Source organism: Balaenoptera musculus, chromosome X (assembly GCF_009873245.2).
Source record: "Balaenoptera musculus isolate JJ_BM4_2016_0621 chromosome X, mBalMus1.pri.v3, whole genome shotgun sequence".
In the NCBI taxonomy this organism is placed as follows: Eukaryota; Metazoa; Chordata; class Mammalia; order Artiodactyla; family Balaenopteridae; genus Balaenoptera; species Balaenoptera musculus.
The window spans coordinates 11,960,652-11,984,889 of record NC_045806.1 but is presented as its reverse complement, the minus strand read 5'-3'; the positions used below and the strand labels follow the sequence as shown (position 1 = coordinate 11,984,889).

At 42.2% G+C, this 24,238-nt stretch overlaps 1 protein-coding gene across 5 annotated transcripts in view; it reads left to right on the top strand.

Annotated features, from left to right (window-relative positions):
- ASB9 (ankyrin repeat and SOCS box containing 9) overlaps positions 1 to 2,888 on the top strand; it is a 31,545-nt gene extending 28,657 nt beyond the window's left edge. For 3 of the 5 annotated variants that reach the window (XM_036839158.1, XM_036839159.1, XM_036839156.1), the window contains one exon: positions 2,247 to 2,888. In XM_036839158.1, coding sequence (XP_036695053.1) covers positions 2,247 to 2,371 — 125 coding nt within the window. In that variant the 3' untranslated portion in view covers positions 2,372 to 2,888. The remainder of the gene's footprint in view (positions 1 to 2,246) is intronic. The other 2 variants (XM_036839160.1, XM_036839157.1) reach the window with 2 other exon arrangements.
- The last annotated feature ends 21,350 nt before the right edge of the window (positions 2,889 to 24,238 follow it).

Here is a 24,238-nt window from a genome sequence, read left to right as displayed (position 1 = left end):
ATGGAAGAATCAACATTGTGAAAATGACTCTACTACCCAAAGCAATCTACAGATTCAGTGCAATCCCTATCAAACTACCAAAGGCATTTTTCACAGAACTACAACAAAAAATTTCACAATTTGTATGGAAACACAAAAGACCCCGAATAGCCAAAGCAATCTTGAGAACGAAAAATGGAGCTGGGGGAATCAGGCTCCCTGACTTCAGACTATATTACAAAGCTACAGTAATCAAGACAGTTTGGTACTGGCACAAAAACAGAAATATAGATCAATGGAACAGGATAGAAAGCCCAGAGATAAACCCACACACATATGGTCACCTTATCTTTGATAAAGGAGGCAAGCATATACAGTGGAGAAAAGACAGCCTCTTCAATAAGTGGTGCTGGGAAAACTGGACAGCTACATGTAAAAGAATGAAATTAGAACACTCCCTAACACCATACACAAAAATAAACTCAAAATGGATTAAAGACCTAAATGTAAGGCCAGACACTATAAAACTCTTAGAGGAAAACATAGGCAGAACACTCTATGACATAAATCACAGCAAGGTCCTTTTTGACCCACCTCCTAGAGAAATGGAAGTAAAAACAAAAATAAACAAATGGGACCAAATGAAACTTAAAAGCTTTTGCACAGCAAAGGAAACCATAAACAAGACGAAAAGACAGCCCTCAGAATGGGAGAAAATATTTGCAAATGAAGCAACTGACAAAGGATTAATCTCCAAAATTTACAAGCAGCTCATGTAGCTCAATATCAAAAAAAACAAACAACCCAATCCAAAAATGGGCAGAAGACCTAAATAGACATTTCTCCAAAGAAGATATACGGATTGCCAACAAACACATGAAAGGATGCTCAACATCACTAATCATTAGAGAAATGCAAATCAAAACTACAATGAGGTATCACCTCACACTGGTCAGAATGGCCATCATCAAAAAATCTACAAACAATAAATGCTGGAGAGGGTGTGGAGAAAAGGGAACCCTCTTGCACTGTTGGTGGCAATGTAAATTGATACAGCCACTATGGAGAACAGTATGGAGGTTCCTTAAAAAACTAAAAATAGAACTACCATACGACCCAGCAATCCCACTACTGGGCATAAACCCTGAGAAAACCGTAATTCAAAAAGAGTCATGTACCACAATGTTCACTGCAGCTCTATTTACAATAGCCAGGATATGGAAGCAACCTAAGTGTCCATCGACACATGAATGGATAAAGAAGGTGTGGCACATATATACAATGGAATATTACTCAGCCATAAAAAGAAACGAAATTGAGTTATTTGTAGTGAGGTGGATGGACCTAGAGTCTGTCATACAGAGTGAAGTAAGTCAGAAAGAGAAAAACAAATACCGTATGCTAACACATATATATGGAATCTAAATAAACAAAAAAAATGGTTCTGAAGCACCTAGGGGCAGGACAGGAATAAAGATGCAGATGTAGAGAATGGACTTGAGGACACGGGGAGGGGGAAGTGTAAGCTGGGACGAAGTGAGAGAGTGGCATGGACATATATACTCTACCAAATGTAAAATAGATAGCTAGTGGGAAGCAGCTGCATAGCACAGGGAGATCAGCTCAGTGCTTTGTGACCACCTAGAGGGGTGGGATAGGGAGGGGTGGGAGGTAGACGCAAGAGGGAGGGGATATGGGGATATATGTATATGTATAGCTGATTCACTTTGTTATAAAGCAGAAACTAACACACCTTTGTAAACTCCAATTAAACTCCAGTAAAGATGTTAAAAAAGAACAAAACAAGATAAATATGACTTCAGGTAACATTTATGCTTCACTGATAGCTTCTTATATTTGAATATCTTAAAACTGCTAAATTTATCAAAGTATTTGCATCCAGAAATATGACCTTATTTTTTTTAAAGGTAAAGAGAAGAAAGGCATTAAACATGGATTTTCTTGTCAGTGCTGGGAATTCCATACTTTTGTAATTCCAAAATTAGCTCCCATAAGCCTCCATTGGTGAGACTGAGCTTTGAAGGTCTTTGTTCTAAATCAAAACCTAGCAAACTCATTTCAGTGAGATACCAGAAAAGAGAGAACATGGCCTAAAAATGCCTCCTGCAAAAAGCAGAACACGGTCTTAAGCTGCACCATATTATTGCCTTATAATAGTGTCATAGCTTGTATGCTTTCAACGAAGGAAGGGAAAAGTCTTAGATCAGTGAAACCCATGGGTGACTTGTCTTATCATCTTTCTCCAGGTCCCCCTTCTTTGATGCAGTTATGCCGCCTTAGAATTTGGAAGTGCTTTGGGATCAAGCAGCATCATAAGATCACCGGACTCAGCCTCCCTGAGGAGCTGAAATGGTTTCTCCTCCACATTTAAATGTGTCAAGGGAATGGCATCACAATCAACAGACAAACGTTACCGAGTGTTGAGGCTACTGGGATTTTAAAATAAAGTCAGGTTTATTAGAGTTTGGCTAGTTTTTTTTTTTTTTTTCAAGGAGATTTTTATTTGTAAAGGAACATACTGGGTACTTTTGTGTTATTGGTTGGAGGGCATGAAAAATTCCACCACACCCCTCCGCCCCCTGCCGCCTGGAAGAGGGTGGCTAAGATAATAACTATGGTGTTGAACGTGCCAAGCACTGAGCTGGGAACACTTTACGCTTCACCTAATTTAGCTCTCACAGCAACCCCACCAGGTGGGTACTATGCTCTCCCCTTCTCCAGGTGAGACCCTGAGACTCAGGGAAGTCAATTTGTCCCATTACCCCCAGTGAGGACAGACAGCCAGATTCGAGTGTAGGTTTTCTGTTGCTAACCTGGGGACTTGTGAGGGAGACAGAAGTTTCCAGTATCACTCTCCTGGCTCCATCTCTGCTACAAGGGAAGGAAGATTAAAGAAGCAAGACATTGCTTTGACTACGTCTGACTGTATTTTTTTTTAACCTTCCCTGTTCTTATGACAAGACCACCACTGCCCTAGTATAGGACAGTGGGCAGTTCTTTTCTCAACCAAATGTCCTATACATATCAGGCATCTTCTAGAACCGTGCTGTTCAGTGCAATAGCTACTGGCCCAGTGGTTCTCAACCAGGGGTGATTTTTCCCCTTAGGGGGTATTTGGCAATGTCTGGAGACTTTTTTGATGGTCACAACTGAGGGCGAGGGTACGCCTGGCCAGTGGGTAGAGGCCAGGGCTGTTGCTAAATATCCTACAGTGCACAAGACAGCCACTACAGCAAAGCATGATCCAGCCCAAAACGTCAATAGTGCCAAGGTTGAGAAACCCTACACTAGCCGTATGTGGCTATTTAAAAAATGTAAATTAATTAAAATTAGATACAATTAAAAATCCAGTTCCTCAGAGTCATTAGTCACATTTCAGATGTTTAATAACCACACATGGCCAGTGACTTCTGTACTGGACAGCACAGACACGTATAGATCATCGCAGAAAGTTCTGTTGTTCCATTGTTGCAGAAATTCCTATTCGACAGCACTCTTCAGATGCTCGACAAATGGATTTTAACTGCCTTGCAGTTTCTGGTTTATATGAGACCTGTGATATAATTTAGTAATGATGGCTGTAGTTTGTCTTCTCTCTGAGACATGAGTTTGGGGCTCCATTGGATCAAGAGAAAGTAAGAAAATATTGTACCCACTTAAGGCAAATCCTTACCTGTAAGATGACATATGGCCTAGATGACCGGTAAAGATATTTCCTATGTAATTTTTTGTGATTCTAAATTCAATTTGCTATATGAAAAAGAAGACTCCAGAATATTGTTCTAAAGTGCCCAACTAGGTACCCAGAAGATGGCGCTGCTGGCACACAATCATTTAAGCAAAACAGTCGCTCCTCATAAATGACCCATTGTAAGATGGTTTTCAACATAGGCTCTGGAAATTTCCATGCAGGGATGAAAACTTTGTAGTGGTAAATTCCATTGCCACTGGGTTTTCTTCTCTTTCAGTGTGCTCAGAAATTCCAATGTGAATTTATATCACCTCCCTGCTTTTTTTTTTTTTTTTTTTTTTGTCTGATCATGTTTACATTTTTAACTGCTCAGAATTTAGACAGAAAACGAACACCAACAGCATACCACTTGCTAGTTCAGTTAATTTCATGAGTTCATTTGTTCAGGACATATTTAGTGAGTGCCAGGCACTATTCTAGGCACCAGGGTAGCCAGGTGAAGGAGATGGGCAAAGGTACTGACTTTCTGGATCTCACACTCTAGTCGGGAGAATCATTTGCTAGGGAGTAAGGAGCTTAGGCATTTTGCTATAGTTTTCTTTTTGAAAACACTAGTTTTTTTTTTTTTTTTTTTAAATAGCCTGGTTTCTCATAGAAAATGTATCGGACAGAATGTTGCTTATGTTAATCTTCTCTTGGCCAAATTCTCTGAGTTTAACTCAGGACTGTACAAAAGTACTAGAACAGCATTTTTCTTCTCAGATCTTCCAGCCAGTTAACCAATTTGCAAATCCATGTAATAGATGGTCATCTGCACAAATGGGAAAAATACCACCACCTGCCTCATTGCAACTTAGGAAAATTTCAAATTACTTCACTTAGCAGTGCTCAGAAAGAAGATTCTATTTAAATAGGAAGTCTATTTTTATGAGTCTAGATGTGGTTATATTTATAAGTGATATATACCTTTGAATGCTTTATCATCACGATCTGGCACAGCCTCATAAATTCCATCATCACAGCTGGTTCGGTGACATTTAATAGAACCCCACCTTTTTGAATGAGGGATGTAAATTTTTAGCATGGTGAAACCATCTTTTAAAAATGCTCATTACTTTGTCTGTTTTAAGAGTGCAAACTTCCCACATATTTCTTGTAGCCCAGTCTCATATTGTAAGTTTACTACATTCCCTTGGTTTTATCCAGTAGAAACGCTGACCAGTTGGTACAAGAAGAAGGCAAAAAGAGGCCAGCCAAGGATGATTGATTTATCCTGCGTTTATATTGGGGCTAATTGACATGGTTTGATACTCCATGTTCCAGGCTGGAGTAGTTAGTCATTAAGCAGTCACTCGGGCTCAGAAACAATGGAACGAGATGTGCTCTGCTGTCTGATCTGGGGCACGGGGGGTGGGCATTTACAATCCGATGAAAGCCCAGCATTAGGGCTAGTGTAGAAGACCTGATCAGCAAAAAAAATCAGCTAAACAACAGCTCGCGTTTTGGAGGGCGTGCTAAGGGCTAGACCCCTCGCACCAGTGTTTTATAAGCCTTACCCTCCAACCTTCACAACTCTGGTATCCCCATTTTACAGATGGGGGTGCACAGGGGGAAAGGAATTTGCAAAAAGTCACAGGTGGTGAAGCCAGAGTTTAATGCAGAAGCCAGAACTCTTAACCATTATACGCCCCGCCTTCTATTTTCTTCAGTAAATCCCAGAGCTCTGGTTCCTGGGTCCTAAAGCCCCGGCTTAGTTTCCCAGAAGGCCTTGGAAGTGGAGGCGGGGCCACGTCCTTAGGTCAAAGGTCTCGGCATAAGGTCAGGAGGCTGTGCCGGGTTTAGAGCGAACATCGCCCAACTCTTACCCCAGCCACGGGAACCAGCCTGGGAGCCCCCAGACTTGCTGCGTCTTGAAGCAGGTGGGTCAGCCTTGCCCTGCCAGTGATACTGGCGAACAATGCCTTCCCGTGGGACCAAGCCCAGCGTGGCAAAGGAAGCTTTTTTCGTACTGAGAGTATTTGGTACTGACTTCGTCAGTGAAAGATCATTATCAGTAGTGGGCAGGGTGGAGGGGAAGCTGTCTGGGCTTTGAACAACATCGTCTGGCTGTGCATTTGCGAGTTCTGCGTGTTTTTTTTTTTCTTGCTGTATTAGTGTTCTATTGCCGCGTAACAAAGTATCACAAACTTAGTGGCTTAAAGCAACATGAATTTATTATCTCACGGTTTCTGTAGGTCAGAGGTCCAGGCATGGCGTGAGTGCATTCTCTGCTCAGGGACTCACAGGGCTGGAATCAAGGTGTTGGCTAAAGTCACAGTTCTCGTCCAGGGCTCAGGGGTCTTCCTCCAAGATGACTGGTTGTTGGTAGAATTCAGTACCTTGCACCTGTGGGACTCAGGTCCCTGTTTTCACGCCTGCTGGCTGTCAGCTGAGGACTGCTCTCAGTATCTAGAGACCACCCACAGTTCCCTGCCATGTGGTCCCCTCCGTAGGAAGTTCACAACATGGATTCTGGCTTTCTTCCAGGCCGTGTAGTACATCTCCCTGCATTCCTATGCTGTGACCAGCTGGAGGAAATCTCTGCTTCTAAAGGGCCCACCTGATGAGGTCAGGCCTACCTGGATAATCTCCTGATTTGGGACCTTAGTTACACCTGCAAAATCCCTTCAAATGAGCACCTAGATTAGCGTTTAATTTAATAACTAGCAGAAGGAGTGTGTACACCAGGGACCCAGAATCTTGGGGGCCATTTTAGAATTCTGCCTACCGTACCTACTAATGGCTAATAACCATCAATGTTGTGTCAATTTATCTGAGGTCCGATATATAATAACATGATAATGATTGTTTTTGTTATATAATCAAACGTATATAGTGCTTACTCTATATCAGGCATGGCTCTAAGAATTTCACAAACATCAAGTCATTTAATACTTATAATAATCCTGTGATATACATTTTACAACTAAGGAGACAGCCACAGAGAGGTCAGGTAACTTCCCCCAGGTCATACAGGACTGTCAGGGACCACATAATTCCTTTAATCACATCAAACCTAGATCAACAAGTTTGGCAATGATGAAGGAAGGGCTAGGTGGGGCCAAGAAGTGGGACTTCTCAGCCTTGCCTCCATTCCCTCTGGAGCCTGCTCACTAAGTACAAGGTCACTGGCATGCCTGCCTGTGGGTGAGGTGGGGGAGTGCGGCTCTCCCTTGTACTGACTGTCATGATGCTTCTGTAAATCTAGGTATGTTGTGGACTGAATGTGTCCCACCGAAATTCATATGTTGAAATCCTAACCCCCAATGTGATGGTATTTGAGGTGGTGTCTTTGGGAGGTGATTAGGTCATAAAGATGGGGTCCTCATGATGGGATTAGTGCCCTTATAATGGAGACCCCAGAGCATTCTATTGCCTCTTCCACCATGTGAGGACACAGTGAGAAGATGGCCATCTAAGAGCCAAAGGCTGGTCCTCACCAGACACCACATCTACTGCCGCCTTGATCTTAGGCTTCCCAGCCTCCAGAAGTGTGAGGAATAAATACTTGTTGTTTAAGCTGCCCAGGCTATGGTGTTTTTGTGATGGCAGCTCGAATGGGACCAAGACAAGGAAGGACAGTTTCAACTAGGCAGATGTTTTACAGGAGACTTTACTACCATTTATAGAAACCAGAAGGGAAACCAAGTAACATGCCTATAAAATGCAGCTATGTTTGCTACTGGTCCACCTCCTGGCCCCTGGCCAACTTCCCTCAGGCAGAGGGCATTGGTCCTTCCCTCTCCCGACTTCCCTTCAGCACTTACCTATGATGTCTCCTCCACGCCCAGGAGTGTGAAGCCCAGAGACGGACAGGAGCCTCCAGGTCTGCCTCCTGCTCAAGGCCCACCTTGCATACTCTGGTTTCCCGTCTGATTCCTTGGGGATGTCACGGGAAGTCTCTTCTATCAGATGGCCCGGCAGCCCCCAAATGCCAGAGGCACTCACCATCAGAGGCAGGATAAGGGGGATTTCTGTTGGATGTAACCTGGAGGCTTGTTTTGGTGAGTCGGGAACAGGAGCTTCCAGGCCTTCCTGTGTGTTTCTCTGGTCCCACCCTTCAGAGTGTGTGGGCTGGGGAAGTTGCGCTCCGGTTCGGCTTCCGCCACGGACTCCTCTTGACGAGGAATGCGGCAGGCATTCTTGGCACGCTCTCCTCAGTACAGAAAAGGGCCCAACCTTCACGCCGTATCCCCCATGATGTGCTGGAGGAGAACGTCCTCCTGTCTAATACACCCTACGAGACCTTTGGACTCCTTCAAGTGTATAAATTCTCACTGATTTGCCAAGATTGATTTTCTACCCTTTACTTCACAGAATCCATTGTGAGGCTGAAGCAAGTAAAATTGATTTCCACTCACTTTCCTCCCCACCCAAGGTCTCTTTGCTCACTCCAGGCGATATGAGATTTTTTTTCGACTTTCTATGCCCTTTTGAAAAGCTTTTTCTTTTTTAAAGTACAGTGAAATCAGGTGGTTCTACAGGCCTGTGTGGGAATTTTAATGTGATGTTTTAAGTGTTTAAGCTTCGTTGGCTTAGAAGATACCTCTGTTGGAAGATACTTCTGTTAGAAGATAACCCTGCTGGATGCCTGAGTATTTACGTTGTAAACATTGGGCTAGGACCGTGGACACTGGGGACGGTAGCATCCTGCTTTTTGTCCAATTCACATGTTGTGTGTTTGACTTAAGAATGCACTTCAGAAAGCCTCAGGTGGAAATTTCTTCCTCTGAGTTGCATTGTACAGACTCAAATGTAGTGGGTCTGCGTTTTACCCTTCTACATAGGATATAAGAAATGTCCCATTTCTTTTAATTCTCAAGTGAATTGGTTCCAAACCACTATCATCCTGGCTGGAAATTCAGCATCACTCATAATATGGACCCCACTGAAGGGTTAAGCAGAGATCTCAAGGGTCTTATGGTACCCGGAACATGCAAGGAGGGCCTCCTGGTCTTAGGTCGAGGTGGGCACTGATGACGTTGTCCAGTCCCACGTGGTTTCTTGGATACAGGAGGCTCTGTGGCAACCATGTGACCTAATGCTCAGATGGCGGCTGGGAGCCCTGGTGCCTGAGAGCCAGACTCCCTCGAGACACCCTGTAGCAATTCTCTCTTAACGCTGTGCCAGTTCTCCAAGCTGTTGTGTGGGAAGAGGGCATGAGCACACGCTTCTGGCACCCACCCCCAAACCACAGTCCCCTTTCAGTCTTGCGGGAATTAATGTCTCCCCATGTTAACAGATTCCACCCTAGGTCTCCAAGTGTTCTCTGCCTTCAAGCTCTGGGAAAACTTAACATGATCCCCTCAGTGAGTTTCAGAAATGCAAGCCAGGAAAGTGGGCACTTAACACAAAAGGTGCCTGCCTTTAGGGAACCCCAGCCTCCAATCCCGAATTATAAATGTTCGTGAGCCCAGGGAAGTCCAGGCTCGGGTAGTTTCTATTTTTCCAATGAAACAGGAAGTGTGAGTAGGAGAAGGCGACTTTGTAGGTCAGAGGGTGGAAAAGATGTGAAGTGATTGTCTCCAAGAGTGGAAAAGTTAACTCTACCAGAGAACCATGGTAGGATAGTTGGGTATGCAGAGTACCCACCTGAGATCTGTCGTCATGATTGTGTTTCTCCTCCAGCCACACTCAGTGCTCAGGTGCAGCCCTGGCATGGGTGAAGTGCTGGGAAAGAGTGACAAGGGAGTTAAGAGGAGTACACACAAAATGTTCATAGCGGCACTATTTACAATAGCCAGGACGTGGAAGCAACCTAAGTGTCCATCGACAGATGAATGGATAAAGAAGATGTGGCACATATACACAATGGAATACTACTCAGCCATAAAAAGAAACGAAATTGAGTTACTTATAGTGAGGTGGATGGACCTAGAATCTGTCATACAGAGTGAAGTAAGTCAGAAAGAGAAAAACAAATACTGTACGCTAACACATATATATGGAATCTAAAAAAAAAAATGGTTCTGAAGCACCTAGGGGCAGGACAGGAATAAAGACGCAGACGTAGAGAATGGACTTGAGGACACGGGGAGGGGGAAGGGTAAGCTGGGACGAAGTGAGAGAGTGGCATGGACATATATACACTACCAAATGTAAAATAGATAGCTAGTGGGAAGCAGCCGCATAGAACAGGGAGATCAGCTCAGTGCTTTGTGACCACCTAGAGGGGTGGGATACGGAGGGTGGGAGGGAGACGCAAGAGGGAGGGGATATGGGGATATATGTATACATATAGCTGATTCACTTTGTTATACAGCAGCAACTAACCCAACATTGTAAAGCAATTATACTCCAATAAAGATGTTAAAAAAAAAATAAGAGTACACAGCGGTATGGTTGCTGTCTAAACTGGGCAAGGAGGGATAGGAGGACAGGGCTGGGAGACAGTAAAAAAGTGGTAGGGCCAGTGGGTTGGAAGTCCCAGTGACCTCAGTGAGTCAAAGAGCTATTGGTATCTAGAGCAAGAGGGATTGATTGTTAGTGAGAGGCTGGAAATCAAGATTTTGGAGGTAGTTTGGTTATTGGAGATGACAGACCTATGAAAAAGTGAGTGCATTAAGTGGGTAGGTTAAGGAAAAGATCATTGGAACTGAAGGCTGCAAGGAACAGAGAAGTGAGGACATAGGGTGAATTACCTTCTCCATGAGCGGGAAAATTGCCAAGAACAATGACAAGCGTAAAAGATTAAGAGGGAGACAGAGAGCTAGGTCTAAAAACCAGACATTTGTTGATGACCGTAACAAGGAGGGGTGGGGGGTTGTATCCTCTGGTGATATTCCTTTAAAAGGAGTTAGAGGTTTGAGAGAGGAGGAATAGAAATGATCTAGAACAGACGTTGGCAAAGAAGATTAGCAGACCCAATCCATCTTGCCTCCTGTTTTTGTAAATAAAGTTTTCTTGGAACCGAGTGACACCCATTCATTTACATATTCTCAATGTCTGCTTTGGCACTACGTCAAAGTTGAGTAGTTGTGACAGAGACCATAAGGCCTGCAAAGCCTAAATTACTTACTGTCTGGTCCTTCACAGAAAAAAGTTTGCTGACCCCTGAACTCGAATTAGCAGTGAAGAATATTAACCTCACAGTGAAAAGAAAGCACAATTAATATCACAGTAACTTATCTTGCCATGCACACGTCAAATCTTTCTGTTCCTTTCAGTTTGGGTCTGCTCTCGGTCACCAGATCAAACATTTTGACTCAATAGATATTTTTTTTCCACAGTGAAATCAACCCATTGGATGGTTGAAATGACAGAATGACTGGCCACTTTAACTTTGTGCGTGGATATATTTTTCCATGTAAGCCAGAGCCAGCGTACATGATTATAATGTATGAAATGTACGGAGGTAAATTTCTTCAGGTGCAAATCCAGATTGCCAATTATTCAAACATAAACCGCAGGCTATAGCACTACCCTATGGCTTGTTAGGGTACTGAGTAAAGATGCTAGTGGATATGGCTGCCACAACCAATTTCCTGTTCTAGCTTACCTTGTTCCTTGCTATTAGTCTTAAGAATGGGAAACTGTCCTACATGGCTTTGCCCAGTGTAATGAGACAGGCAAGCATAGCATTCCTAGAATAGTCGATCTGAGGTTTGCCAGGGGTCACTCACATTCCTTCTCTGGAAAGTTTGAATCAAGCAAAACAAAGACTCAGAGAATGGTCAGCTGTGTCAAGTAAATGGTGGGGCACTGGAGTAAATATTCATGTGTGCCTATTGTTAAGCTTCTTGAAATTATCTTTTTTATTCCTTCTCTTTCTGGAACCTGAAATCTATACGGCTTCTTCTTCCATGAGATCTTTGTCCTTTCACTTAAACTAGCTTGAGTAGATTCTATTCCTTAGAACCAAATGATTACTGAAACAGTCTGAGTGCCAGATTCTTGGTCATAAGGGGGTCCATTGTCTTGTCTCTTTTAGGATTAAGATGTGTTCCCCAGGCCAGTCGTCCTTTGTACCCTTTGTCATAAGGAGAAAACAATATGGAGGGAGCAGCTCAAATGCAAATCAGTCTTTACCCTTGGGAAGACCGTCAACAAACAGCACTAACCTAACGGAAGCCGAGTCAATAGGTAACACTTTCTGTAACAGATACACTTTTCTCGTCTTACTAGGAAGGACTGACACTTGAATAGCAAGAGCCACTGGGGTTATTTGACACCCAAAGATAGCCTAGGGATACTCGCAGACAAAGCTAAGAGTGATCATTTGAGGTGCACATGGTTTCCTCGGAAGGTTTTTATTAACTAGAACATCACCTTGGTCGTTTTCCTCCCTACATTTCGCAGAACTGACATTAACCGTGGTGTTTGTAGAAATGTATTTCAAATGTGGTTGTATCAGTTATGCTCTGAACCTGTCAAACTGCGGTGATGGAAAAAAGTTAAAAAAAAAAAATTCCTCCAGAGCCCCTAGCTACTGACAGTTACTGATGGAAACAGACCCTGTTGTGCCCTTTGGCTTATTAATAAGTTCTTCTGATCCAATCACTTCCTATGTTAGTTGGGTTTAGTGAAAATGTGTTCTGCTGTTTGGGGATTTAGCAGCAGAAGAGAGGAAGAACGAAGCACGTGTACTAGTACCAGCTACTACGAAAACACTACCCCAGAGATGTGGAAAGCTTTTGATCAGTGAAACTCCTGATGTCTCAGATTCCAAGGCTGTAAGCGGACTCTCTTTTCCACGCCTGATCAATGATGACTCCTTTCCCTCTGACGACTGAATAAGCAGCTCTCTGTCTTTAGTTCAATAAACTGTGGATGGAAGGCAGCCATTCTACTAGGCATCCCCCACCATGGTAGTGATGCCAAATTGGTTGTTCAGTGAGGCTGGTAGAGAGTTTCCTGGTGCTGTGGGTTTCTGTGTCTCATGGGATTTCCACTCTAGGTCCGGATTGGAGACGGCTACTTTATTTTTATTTATTTGTTTATTTTTTAGCATCATGGATCTTATATTTCCTACGTTTTTTATTTTTATTTTAAGAAAAATTTTTATTGAAGTATAGTTGATTTACAATATTGTGTTAGTTTCAGGTGTACAGCAAAGTGAGTCAGTTATACATATACATATGTCCACTCTTTTTTAGATTCTTTTCCCATATAGGTCATTACAGAGTACTGAGTAGAGTTCCCTGTGCTCTACAGTAGGTCCTTATTAGTTATCTGTTTTATATATAGTAGTGTGTATACGTCAATCCCAGTCTCCCAATTTATCCCTCCCCTCTCCCCTCTGGTAACCATAAGTTTGTTTTCTACATCTGTGGAGAGAGCTACTTTAGAAGGGAGAAAAACTTTCGATTGATGTGAGACTTCCAACTCTAGCATGCTCGAAGAAGTCATCCAAACAAATGACTTTTCCTGTAAACTTTCATCATCTTAGGTTTGTCATAGCAAAGGTCTGTCTTTAAGTGGAGAGTCGTGGCATAATGAGCTTCTCTGAATAAGTTGGTTAGTCATGAAAAGAATGACTCAGAAATTAGTTAGGAAGCTTGTTTTCATCTGATGTGGACTAACAGGACAATATTGGATATTTGGCTGCTCTCAGTTTAGAGGAGCCCTTCAGCAAATGCTTTACCTGACCTAGTGGAGGCAACATAATGACAATAGCTTATTTTTTTTAAAAATTTATTTGGTTGAAGTACAGTTGATTTACAATGTTGTGTTAGTTTCTGCTGTACAGCAAAGTGGTTCAGTTATACATATATACGCATTCTTTTTTATGTTCCTTTCCATTACGGTTTATCATAGGATATTGGATATAGTTCCCTGTGCTATAGAGTAAGACCTTGTTGTTTATCCATTCTCTATATAATAGTTTGCATGTGCTAACCCCAAACTCCCAATCCATCCCTCCCCCACGCCCTTCCCCTTTGGTAACCATTAGTTTGTTTTCTGTGTCTGTGAGCCTGTTTCTCTTTTGTAAATAAATTCATTTGTACTATTTTTTTAGATTCCACGTATAAGTGATATCATATGGTATTTGTCTTTCTCTCTCTGACTTTCTTCACTTAGTATGATAATCTCTAGGTCCATCCATGTTGCTGCAAATGGCATTATTTCATTCTTTTTTACGATTGAGTAGTATTCCATTCTGTATATATATACAATGGAATATTGTAGATATGGTAGAGAAGATATGGTATATAGATATATCTTCTTTTTTTAAAAGTATTTTATTTTATTTTATTTATTATTTTTGGCTGCGTTGGGTCTTCGTTGCTGCATGCAGGCTTTCTTTAGTTGAAGTGACCGGGGTCTACTCTTTGTCACGGTGAGTGGGCTTCTCATTGCAGTGGCTTCTCTTGTTGCGGAGCGTGGGCTCTAGGTGCGCGGGCTTCAGTAGTTGTGGCTCACAGGCTCTAGAGCGCAGGCTCAGTAGGTGTGGCGCAGGGGCTTAGTTGCTCCACAGCATGTGGGATCTTCCCAGACCAGCGATTGAACCCGTGTCCCCTGCATTGGCAGGCGGATTCTTAACCACTGCACCACCAGGGAAGTCCCTAGCTATATCTTCTTTATCCATTCATCTGTTGATGGACACTTAGGTTGCTTTCATGTCTTGGCTATTGTGAATAGTGCTGCTACGAACACTGGGGTGCATGTAGCTTTTCTAATTGTAGTTTTGGACAATAGGTTTTGATAGTGGTATGCTGGTAAACGTTAAACATCCGGGTCTCCATGAAAAAAATACAAACATCTGATTTGTAGTGTTTATCAGGTTTTTTTTTCTAATTTTATTTATTTATTTATTTATTTTTGGCTGCATTGGGTCTTTGTTGCTGTGCACGGGCTTTCTCTAGTTGCGGCGAGCGGGGGCTACTCTTCATTGCGGTGCACAGGCTTCTCATTGCGGTGGCTTCTCTTGTTGTGGAACACGGGCTCTAGGTGTGCGGGCTTCAGTAGTTTCGGCACGCGGGCTCAGTAGTTGTGGTTCGCAGTCTCTAGAGCATAGGCTTAGTAGTTGTGGCACACAGGCTTAGTTGCTCCGCGGCATGTGGAGTCTTCCCGGACCAGGGCTCAAACCCATGTGCCCTGCATTGGCAGGCGGATTCTTAACCACTGCGCCACCAGGGAAGTCCCAGTGTTTATCAGTTTTAGTGGTGTAAATATGCCCATTGTGGCCAATTTCAGGCCACCAACCGAATGCCATTGAATGCAGAGTTGGGAACAAATGAGCTCAGTCAGCTCTTAGGAGACACCACTGTCTTCGAGGAATGGTTAGACCATACACAACAAGGCTGGCTCCTGTCAACTACTGAAGAAGAATATCTGATAGAGAGGAGAGTTAAGGGAGATGTTTTGATGATGTCACTTTTAATTGTGCCTCATATTATGGCTTAAACATGAGCTGTCTCGCCTGACGTGGATTCATTTGGCCACTCTAGGTAAATTGTACGTGACCTCTGATGACTTCCCTTTTTCATTGTGGCAGTACGGAATTGGGGAAAGAACTTTGTATTGGAGTATGGGTGGGGCACATTGGGGGAAAGATGTTGCTTCTGTGTACAGCTCTTCCAAGTACTGACTATTTCACTCCTGGGCAAAGCATATGTCACCCACCCCCTTCACTGCCCTCCTCAACAACTTATGAATAACATCCAGGGACCAGCCAATTCAAAAGCAAACCTAGAGGGCTGTGCATTTTACCTTTTGTCTTCTCGAGTCTCCCTCTAGAAGTTCAAACAATAGGACAAGGAATGGAAGACAGAAACATGATGTCAGCAAACTCACCAAGCCCAGAGCAAACTGCAGTCTCCTGAAAGGATTTCATCACTTTGAGGCTTAAAAATGTAATGTACAGCATGGTGACTGTTGTTAACAATCAGTGTTGTCTAACAGTCAGTGTTGAAAGTTGCTAAGAGAGCAGATCTTAAAAGTTCTCATTGCAAGAAAAACACATAACTATGTGAGGTCATGTATGTTAACTAGACTTGATGTGTACATTTCACAATATATACATATGTCAAATCATTATGTCGTGCACTTAAAACTAATACAATGTTACACGTCAGTTTATCTCAACACAACTGGGAAAAATTAAAAATTAAAAAACAGATTCCTTGAAAGAAAAATGAACATAAAAAAGGAGTTTTCCCCTATAATTCAAAAGAAGTGCATATAATTTGCTCAGTGAAATCACCAAACACTTCTGAATTCATTAATTCTTTGTAATACAATTTGGAGAAGATATTCCCTAACTGTAAAATCACATACAGAAGTTCTGGAAATACTGATTTTCCAGACCGCACCTCAGACCTGATGATTGAGAATCCCAGTCAGGGTGGGGAGTGGAGAGGAAGGGCAGAGCCTGCATTTAAAAAAATTCCTCTGATGATTTTGATGCAGTTGAAGATTTGGAAATGACTGCTCTAAACCAAGGAGGGATTTGTTCTTGCTCAGCTAAGTGGCACTCGAAGTTAAGCTGTGTTTTCTAGATCAGCTGTCCACGTGGGAGGCCAGAAAGACTGAGGCATTTACAGGTGAATGTTGCCAGTGATAAGAAGCCAAAATATTAGGGAAACTGAAAGAGATTCCAGGTGGAGGTGACTCTGATTGCCTTCAGAGGCTGGAACAGCTGTCAGAAAGAGAAGCTCCTAGCCACTTGCGGCCCTTCATGGACATCAGTTTTTGGTCTTTGAGTCAACGAAGATTAGGTGCATCAATTCCTATTGCATCCAACTGTCAGTCAACATCTCTGTCCCTTATGATAACGGACTTCAGTATAATCGGCAGGTGAACACATGCTCTATCATTGTCCATCTTTCTAAGCTTCTGTATATTGATTTTCAGCCTCAGAGCTAGGCCAAAACAGTCTTGAACTCTAAGTGATTTTTCTACTCTGCCTCTTTCTTCAGTTCATTCTTTTTTGTCTTTTTTTTTTTTTTTAATTAATTAATTAATTTATTTATTTTTGGCTGTGTTAGGTCTTCGTTTCTGTGCGAGGGCTTTCTCTAGTTGTGGCGAGCGGGGACCACTCTTCATCGCAGTGCGCAGGCCTTTCACTGTCGTGGCCTCTCTCGTTGCGGAGCACAGGCTCCAGACGCGCAGGCTCAGTAGTTGTGGCTCACGGGCCTAGTTGCTCCGCGGCATGTGGGATCTTCCCATACCAGGGCTCGAACCCGTGTCCCCTGCATTGGCAGGCAGATTCTCAACCACTGCGCCACCAGGGACGCCCTCTTTTTTGTCTTTTTAAAAAATTTATTTATTTTATTTATTTTATTTTTGACTGCGTTGTGTCTTCGTTGCTGCGCGCGGGCTTTCTCTAGTTGCGGCGAGCGGGGGCTACTCTTCGTTGCGGTGCGCAGGCTTCTCATTGCGGTGGCTTCTCTTGTTGCAGAGCACGGGCTCTAGGCGTGCAGGCTTCAGTAGTTGTGGCACGCTGGCTCAGTGGTTGTGGCTAGCGGGCTCTAGAGCGCAGGCTCAGTAGTTGTGGTGCACGGGCTTAGTTGCTCCATGGCGTGTGGGATCTTCCTGGACCAGGGCTTGAACCCGTGTCCCCTGCATTGGCAGGCAGATTCTTAACCACTGCGCCACCAGGGAAGTCCCCTTCAGTTCATTCTTTTTTTTTTTTTTTTTTAAATTTATTTATTTATTTTATTTATGGCTGTGTTGGGTCTTCGTTTCTGTGCGAGGGCTTTCTCCAGTTGTGGCAAGCGGGGGCCACTCTTCATCGCGGTGCGCAGGCCTCTCGCTATCGCGGCCTCTCCTGTTGCGGAGCACAGGCTCCAGACGCGCAGGCTCAGCAACTGTGGCTCACGGGCCCAGCCACTCCGCGGCATGTGGGATCTTCCCAGACCAGGGCTCGAACCCGTGTCCCCTGCATTGGCAGGCGGACTCTCAACCACTGCGCCACCAGGGAAGCCCAGTTCATTCTTTTATTCATCAAATAATAAATGCAGATGCTGTGCTATGGTCCAGAGATACTGCAGTAAAAAAAAAAAAAAAATTGGACCAGAAACCCTACCCTCATGGAGTCCCCCAGCGAGAGGATGATAAAAAATAATACTAAAGGAACAGTCAATGAATATGTTAATGTGATAAACACAGTCAATAAGTAAAATATATAGTATGTCAGATGACGCTAAGTGCCATGAAGACAGGAAAACCAGACAAGCAGGAGGGAGAGTCGTGGTCAGAATTACACACTAATGGTGACAATTCAACAGGGTTTGATTGCTGAAGAAGACCTGTAGGAACTTCAGTGAAATGCTTACAAATCTGGAGTTTATTACAGGAGAAGAATATCCACTAGAGAAAGAGCATTCATAGGGATCTATTGTCCTCTGTCTGTAAGGGCTGTGGCACGATGCACTCTTGCTTTCTGACCAGGAGCCATAGATGTGTACATGGCACCCCTGGGAATCAGGGAACCCAAAATGGAGTCTTGGATGGAGTTATTCATATTTTGCTGGTTCCCTATGCATATTTCTGCTGTGTAACCAGCTTTAACAACAGAGACTTCTGAGGGTCTCACCCTGACCAGGCGCAGATCATTAATCTGTCTATTGTCAATAAACAGTGCTGACAAGCTGGTACAAACCTTCCCAAAGTCCTCGAACCCATGGTCACACAGCAGCATGATTAATTAATAGGTTTTGTGCCTTGGCCAGGGGTTAGTGCCATACAGATGCATTTCCTATTTCAACAGAACAGCTTAGGCCAGTTATAGGCATGCTGCAATTAACTCTCATAGCACAGATTGCAATTCTTTTTTTTTTTTTTTAATTGAACTCTAGTTGATTTTATAGTATTGTGTTAGTTTCAGGTGTACAGCAAAGTGATTCAGATAGATATATCTATCTATCTATATGTCTATATCCATATATGTATTCTTTTTCACATTCTTTTCCATCATAGGTTATTACAAAAGGGATAAATTAGGAGTTTAAGATTAACAGATATACACTACTATATATATAGTAAAGACTGTATAGCACAGGGAGCTATATAACTATATTCAATATCTTGTAATAACCTATAATAGACTGCAATTCTAAATATTAAGTCAGGGAGAGCTTAACTGAGAGCGTGACATTTAAGCCAAAATCTCAAGGTGGTGACAGAAGTAGCTACGTAGAAGTCTGAAGGCAGCTCCCTGCACCGCCCCTGGCAGGGAGATCAGCAAATGCCAAGGCCCTGGGGCAGGATTGTATTCAGGGGGAACGCAAGGGGGTCTCTGAGGTCAAGGCTGAATAAATGATGGGGAAAAACTTAGTAGATGATCTCAAAGAGGTAAGGAGCAGATACCGGGTGGAAATCTGAATCATGTTGCCTTTGAAATGTTTCTGGACTTTGCCTTGTTTTTCCCTTCATGTTGCAATGGACTCTGTCAGTCCATTAGAACAGGAATTCTTTTTTTTTTTTTTAAAGAGTTTTTTGATGTGGACCATTTTTAAAGCCTTTATCGAATTTGTTACAACATTGCTTCTGTTCTGTGTTTTGGTATTTTGGCCCTGAGGCATGTGGGATTTTAGCTCCCTGACCAGGGATCGAAACCGCACTCCCTGCATTGGAAGGCGAAGTCTTAACCACCGGACCACCAGGGAAGTCCCCAGAACAGGAATTCTTAACCTAGGAGTCTCTGGATAGAATTCAAGAGGCCTGTAAATTTGAATTTTTAAAAAATCTATATTTTCATTAACCTCTAACTGAAGTTGAGCATTTCTTTCAATTAAGGATTCAGGCATGTATGTATATGTATAACTGAATCACTTCGCTGTACACCTGAAACTAACACAACATTGTAAATCAACTATACTCTAATATAAAATAAAATAAAATGTCGAGTAAAAGGTCAGCACTGAATGAAAAAAACAAACAAACCAGGCAACCAGAGTAGTATTCGCAGTACTCGTTAACACTGCTATCCATAGATCTCACAGATATTTTTGTATCACACTGTAGTTCTTGCAAATATTCTGAAATACCTTTTCTGTTCCTCACTTTTTTGAAATTCCTGGAGTTATTAACCTGCTGCTAGATTGCACATGACCACGATCTTCCTGTCTCTTGATTATTTTCATAACTGGAGTTGAACTCAGAAAGTTCTAAGGGAGTAGATTTGAAAGTTGCTAAGAGAGCAGATCTCAAAAGTTCTCACCACAAGAAAAATTCTGTAACTATGTATGATGATGAGTGTTAACTAGATTTGTAGTGGTGATCATTTTGCAATATATACAAATATGGAATCATTATGTTGTACACTGGAAACTAATATAAGGTTATATGTCAAGTACACCTCAATAAAAAAAAAAAAAAACCCCAGCAGCACCACCACCAAAACAAAGCCAAACAAACAAACAGCTCTGGAGAATTCTGATGTCTTTGAGAGAAGATTATCTGCGCCTTGTAAAATGAGCTGTGGAAGTTTTTTTTGTTTTTTGTTTTTAACATCTTTATTGGAGTATAATTGCTTTACAATGGTGTGTTAGTTTCTGCTTTATAACAAGGTGAGTCGCTGTGGAAGTTTAATTCCATTTGTAACAATGTGCCTCTATGGATTGACTTTTCAACACTGGTAACCATTAAAACAAACGAAAAGGATGTGTGTCATGTTGATTAGATATCCAAAAAGATGGGCCCCCAGCCTTATCAACGACTACTCCACAGTCCAGTGTTCTCTTTTTTTGAAACTAAGTGACAATAGCCTTCACACAAAAACGGCTTCCAAAAAATCCTGTAACTTGCACGTATGTGCTGTATTGTTATTGTATCTGTTGTTATTTAGGGCGATGACAGAGAAGCACTTAACTTGCATGTCATAAATTGATTCATTTTCTTTATTTTGTAAGATTCATTGAGGTATACTTTACGTATAATTGATAGAACTTTACTAGCTGCAAAAAATAAAAAATGAGCTCAGCAAGAACATTTGCTATTAGCTGTTCCAAACAGATATGCAAGGTCTCCAGGATAACAGCTGGTATCTTGAGAAACTGAATTTTCCAGTGCCAGGTAAGGTTGATGAGGTATTATCTCCTGAATGGAATATATCATATAAGATTTGACAAGCTTGAATTAATACCTAATGTTCTCGAAAGGGGTGGGAAATGATTGGAGGGCAATCAGGGAGCGTTCCCAAAGAGGCCACAGACAACGTGAAAGCAGATTAATCTGAAAATGCACCCCATTAGCAGGTCACGAATGGACTGGCATCGGGCGTGTTATCGCTGAGGGTAAAATGAAAGCTTAAGGAGATGCGTGAACACAGCAGGGAACCAGCACCTCTGCTGATTTTCGCTTCTCAGGTAACCAGAGATTTGTTTATAGGGCTTGGCTATTCAGAAATGCTTTTGGCTGAAGCCTCCACTTAAAGAAAGAAAAAGGCCTGCTCAGCCATACCCTCTAGGCTGAGAAATATGCACCCCTCAGGTTCTGTTTCAGTTATTGATCTGGGTTCTAACCGCATCTGGCAATCATCTAAATTCAGTGCTGACATCCAACATCTAATCCAGCAGCCCTTCCTCCATCCTTTGCAATGCAGTAGAATCTTCTGGAGTCCTCTTGGGTTCGCTGACTTCTTGGGCCTGTGGGTGTCCTCACTTGGGGGGTATTTAGGCCCTTCCCAGGGGACATTGGACAATGTCTGGAGATACTTACTGCCGTCTAGTGGGTAGAGGCTAATGATACTGCTAAACATTCTACAGTGTTCAGGACAGCGCTCACCACAAGGAACCCTGGCCTACAATGTGAGCAGCCAAGAGTGTGAAACGCTGGCATAGAGAAGGGTGCACAGAACTGCCTGGTAGTGTCAGGCTTGCAGAGACGAGGGTCTCGAAGGAGGACCAAAGTGGCCAGGGAAAGAAGGGAAGGAAAGGTATACCATTTTGTCTGTTCTGACACATTTTCCAAACACGACTCTGCTTTGGACTTAAGATTGCTTCATGGAAACTACTCACTTCTCTCCTGTTTTCATCTTTCCTGTGCATAAAGAGGGGCAGCCAGGATCAGGGAAGGCTAGCAAGGCTCTGGTACCACCCAGGAAAGCGTCCACACTTGGAACTCCTTTGTTCAGTTATCTTATGCTAAAATATTGATATACTATCACCGAATATTGATCTATCATATATCAATCATAGTATATTGTGCATATGTCATACTCCTAATTAATATTATTTTTAGCTCTTATCCAAATAAAGAACTTGAATGCAGTCATAGCTCACATGGTGGAGCGACTGGGTGATAAATGTTTTTTTTTTTTTTAACATCTTTATTGCAGTATAATTGCTTTACAATGGTGTGCTAGTTTCTGCTTTATAACAAAATGAATCAGCTATACATATACATACATCCCTGTATCTCCTCTCTCTTACGTCTCCCTCCCACCCTCCCTATCCCACCCCTCTAAAACTTTTAGAGGAAAACCTAAAAGTGGTCACAAAGCACTGAGCTGATCTCCCTGTGCTATGCAGCTGCTTCCCACTAGCTATTTTACATTTGGTAGTGTATATATGTCCATGCCACTCTCTCACTTCGTCCCAGCTTACCCTTCCCCATCCCCGTGTCCTCAAGTCCATTCTCTACATCTGTGTCTTTGTTCCTGTACTGCCCCCAGATTCTTCAGAACCATGTTTTTCTTTTTTTTTTTAGATTCCATATATATGTGTTAGCATACGGTATTTGTTTTTCTCTTTCTGACTTACTTCACTCTGTATGACAGACTATAGGTCCATCCACCTCATTACAAATGACTCAATTTCGTTTCTTTTTATGGCTGAGTAATATTCCATTGTGTATATGTGCCACATCTTCTTTAACCATTCATCTGTCGATGGACACTTAGGTTGCTTCCATGTCCTGGCTATTGTAAATAGAGCTGCAGTGAACATTGTGGTACGTGACTCTTTTTGAATTATGGTTTTCTCAGGGTATATGCCCAGTAGTGGGATTGCTGGGTCATATGGTAGTTCTATTTTTAGTTTCTTAAGGAACCTCCATACTGTTCTCCATAGTGGCTGTATCAATTTACATTCCCACCAACAGTGCAAGAGGGTTCCCTTTTCTCCACATCCTCTCCAGCATTTATTGTTTGTAGATTTTTTGATGATGGCCATTCTGACTGGTGTGAGGTGATAGCTCATTGTAGTTTTGATTTGCATTTCTCTAATGATTAGTGATGTTGAGCATCCTTTCATGTGTTTGTTGGCAATCTGTATATCTTCTTTGGAGAAATGTCTATTTAGGTCTTCTGCCCATTTTTGGATTGGGTTGTTTGTTTTTTTGATATTGAGCTGCATGAGCTGCTTGTAAATTTTGGAGATTAATCCCTTGTCAGTTGCTTCATTTGCAAATACTTTCTTCCATTCTGAGGGTTATCTTTTTGTCTTGTTTATGGTTTCCTTTGCTGTGCAAAAGCTTTTAAGTTTAATTAAGTCCCATTTGTTTATTTTTGTTTTTATTTCTGTTACTCTAGGAGGTGGGTCAAAAAAGATCTTGCTATGGTTTATGTCAAAGAGTGGTTTTCCTAGGTTTTCCTCTAAAAGTTTTATAGTGTCTGGTCTTATATTTAAGTCTCTAATCCATTTGGAGTTTATTTTTGTGTATGGTGTTAGGTAGTGTTCTAATTTCATTCTTTTACATGTAGCTGTCCAGTTTTCCCAGCACCACTTATTGAAGAGGCTGTCTTTTCTCCATTGTATATTCTTGCCTCCTTTATCAAAAATAAGGTGACCATATGTGTGTGGGTTTATCTCTGGGCTTTCTATCCTGTTCCATTGATCTATATTTCTGTTTTTGTGCCAGTACCATACTGTCTTGATTACTGTAGCTTTGTAGTATAGTCTGAAGTCTGCAAGCCTGATTCCTCCAGCTCCGTTTTTCTTTCTCAAGATTGCTTTGGCTATTCGGGGTCTTTTGTGTTTCCATACAAATTGTGAAATTTTTTGTTCTAATTCTGTGAAAAATGCCATTGGTAGTTTGATAGGGATTGCATTGAATCTGTAGATTGCTTTGGGTAGTATAGTCATTTTCACAATGTTGATTCTTCCAATCCAAGAACATGGTATATCTCTCCATCTGTTTGTATCATCTTTAATTTCTTTCATCAGTGTCTTATAGTTTTCTGCATACAGGTCTTTTGTCTCCTTAGGTAGTTCTACTCCTAGGTATTTTATTCATTTTGTTGCAATGGTAAATGGGAGTGTTTCCTTAATTTCTCTTTCAGATTTTTCATCATTAGTGTATAAGAATGCAAGAAATTTCTGTGCATTAATTTTGTATCCTGCTACTTTACCAAATTCATTGATTAGCTCTAGTAGTTTTCTGGTAGCATCTTTAGGATTCTCTATGTATAGTATCATGTCATCTGCAAACAGTGACAGCTTTACTTCTTCTCTTCAGATTTGGATTCCTTTCATTTTTTTTTTCTTCTCTGATTGCTGTGGCTAAAACTTCCAAAACTATGTTGAATAATAGTGGTGAGTGGACAACCTTGTCTTGTTCCTGGTCTTAGAGGAAATGGTTTCAGTTTTTCACCATTGAGAATGATGTTGGCTGTGGGTTTGT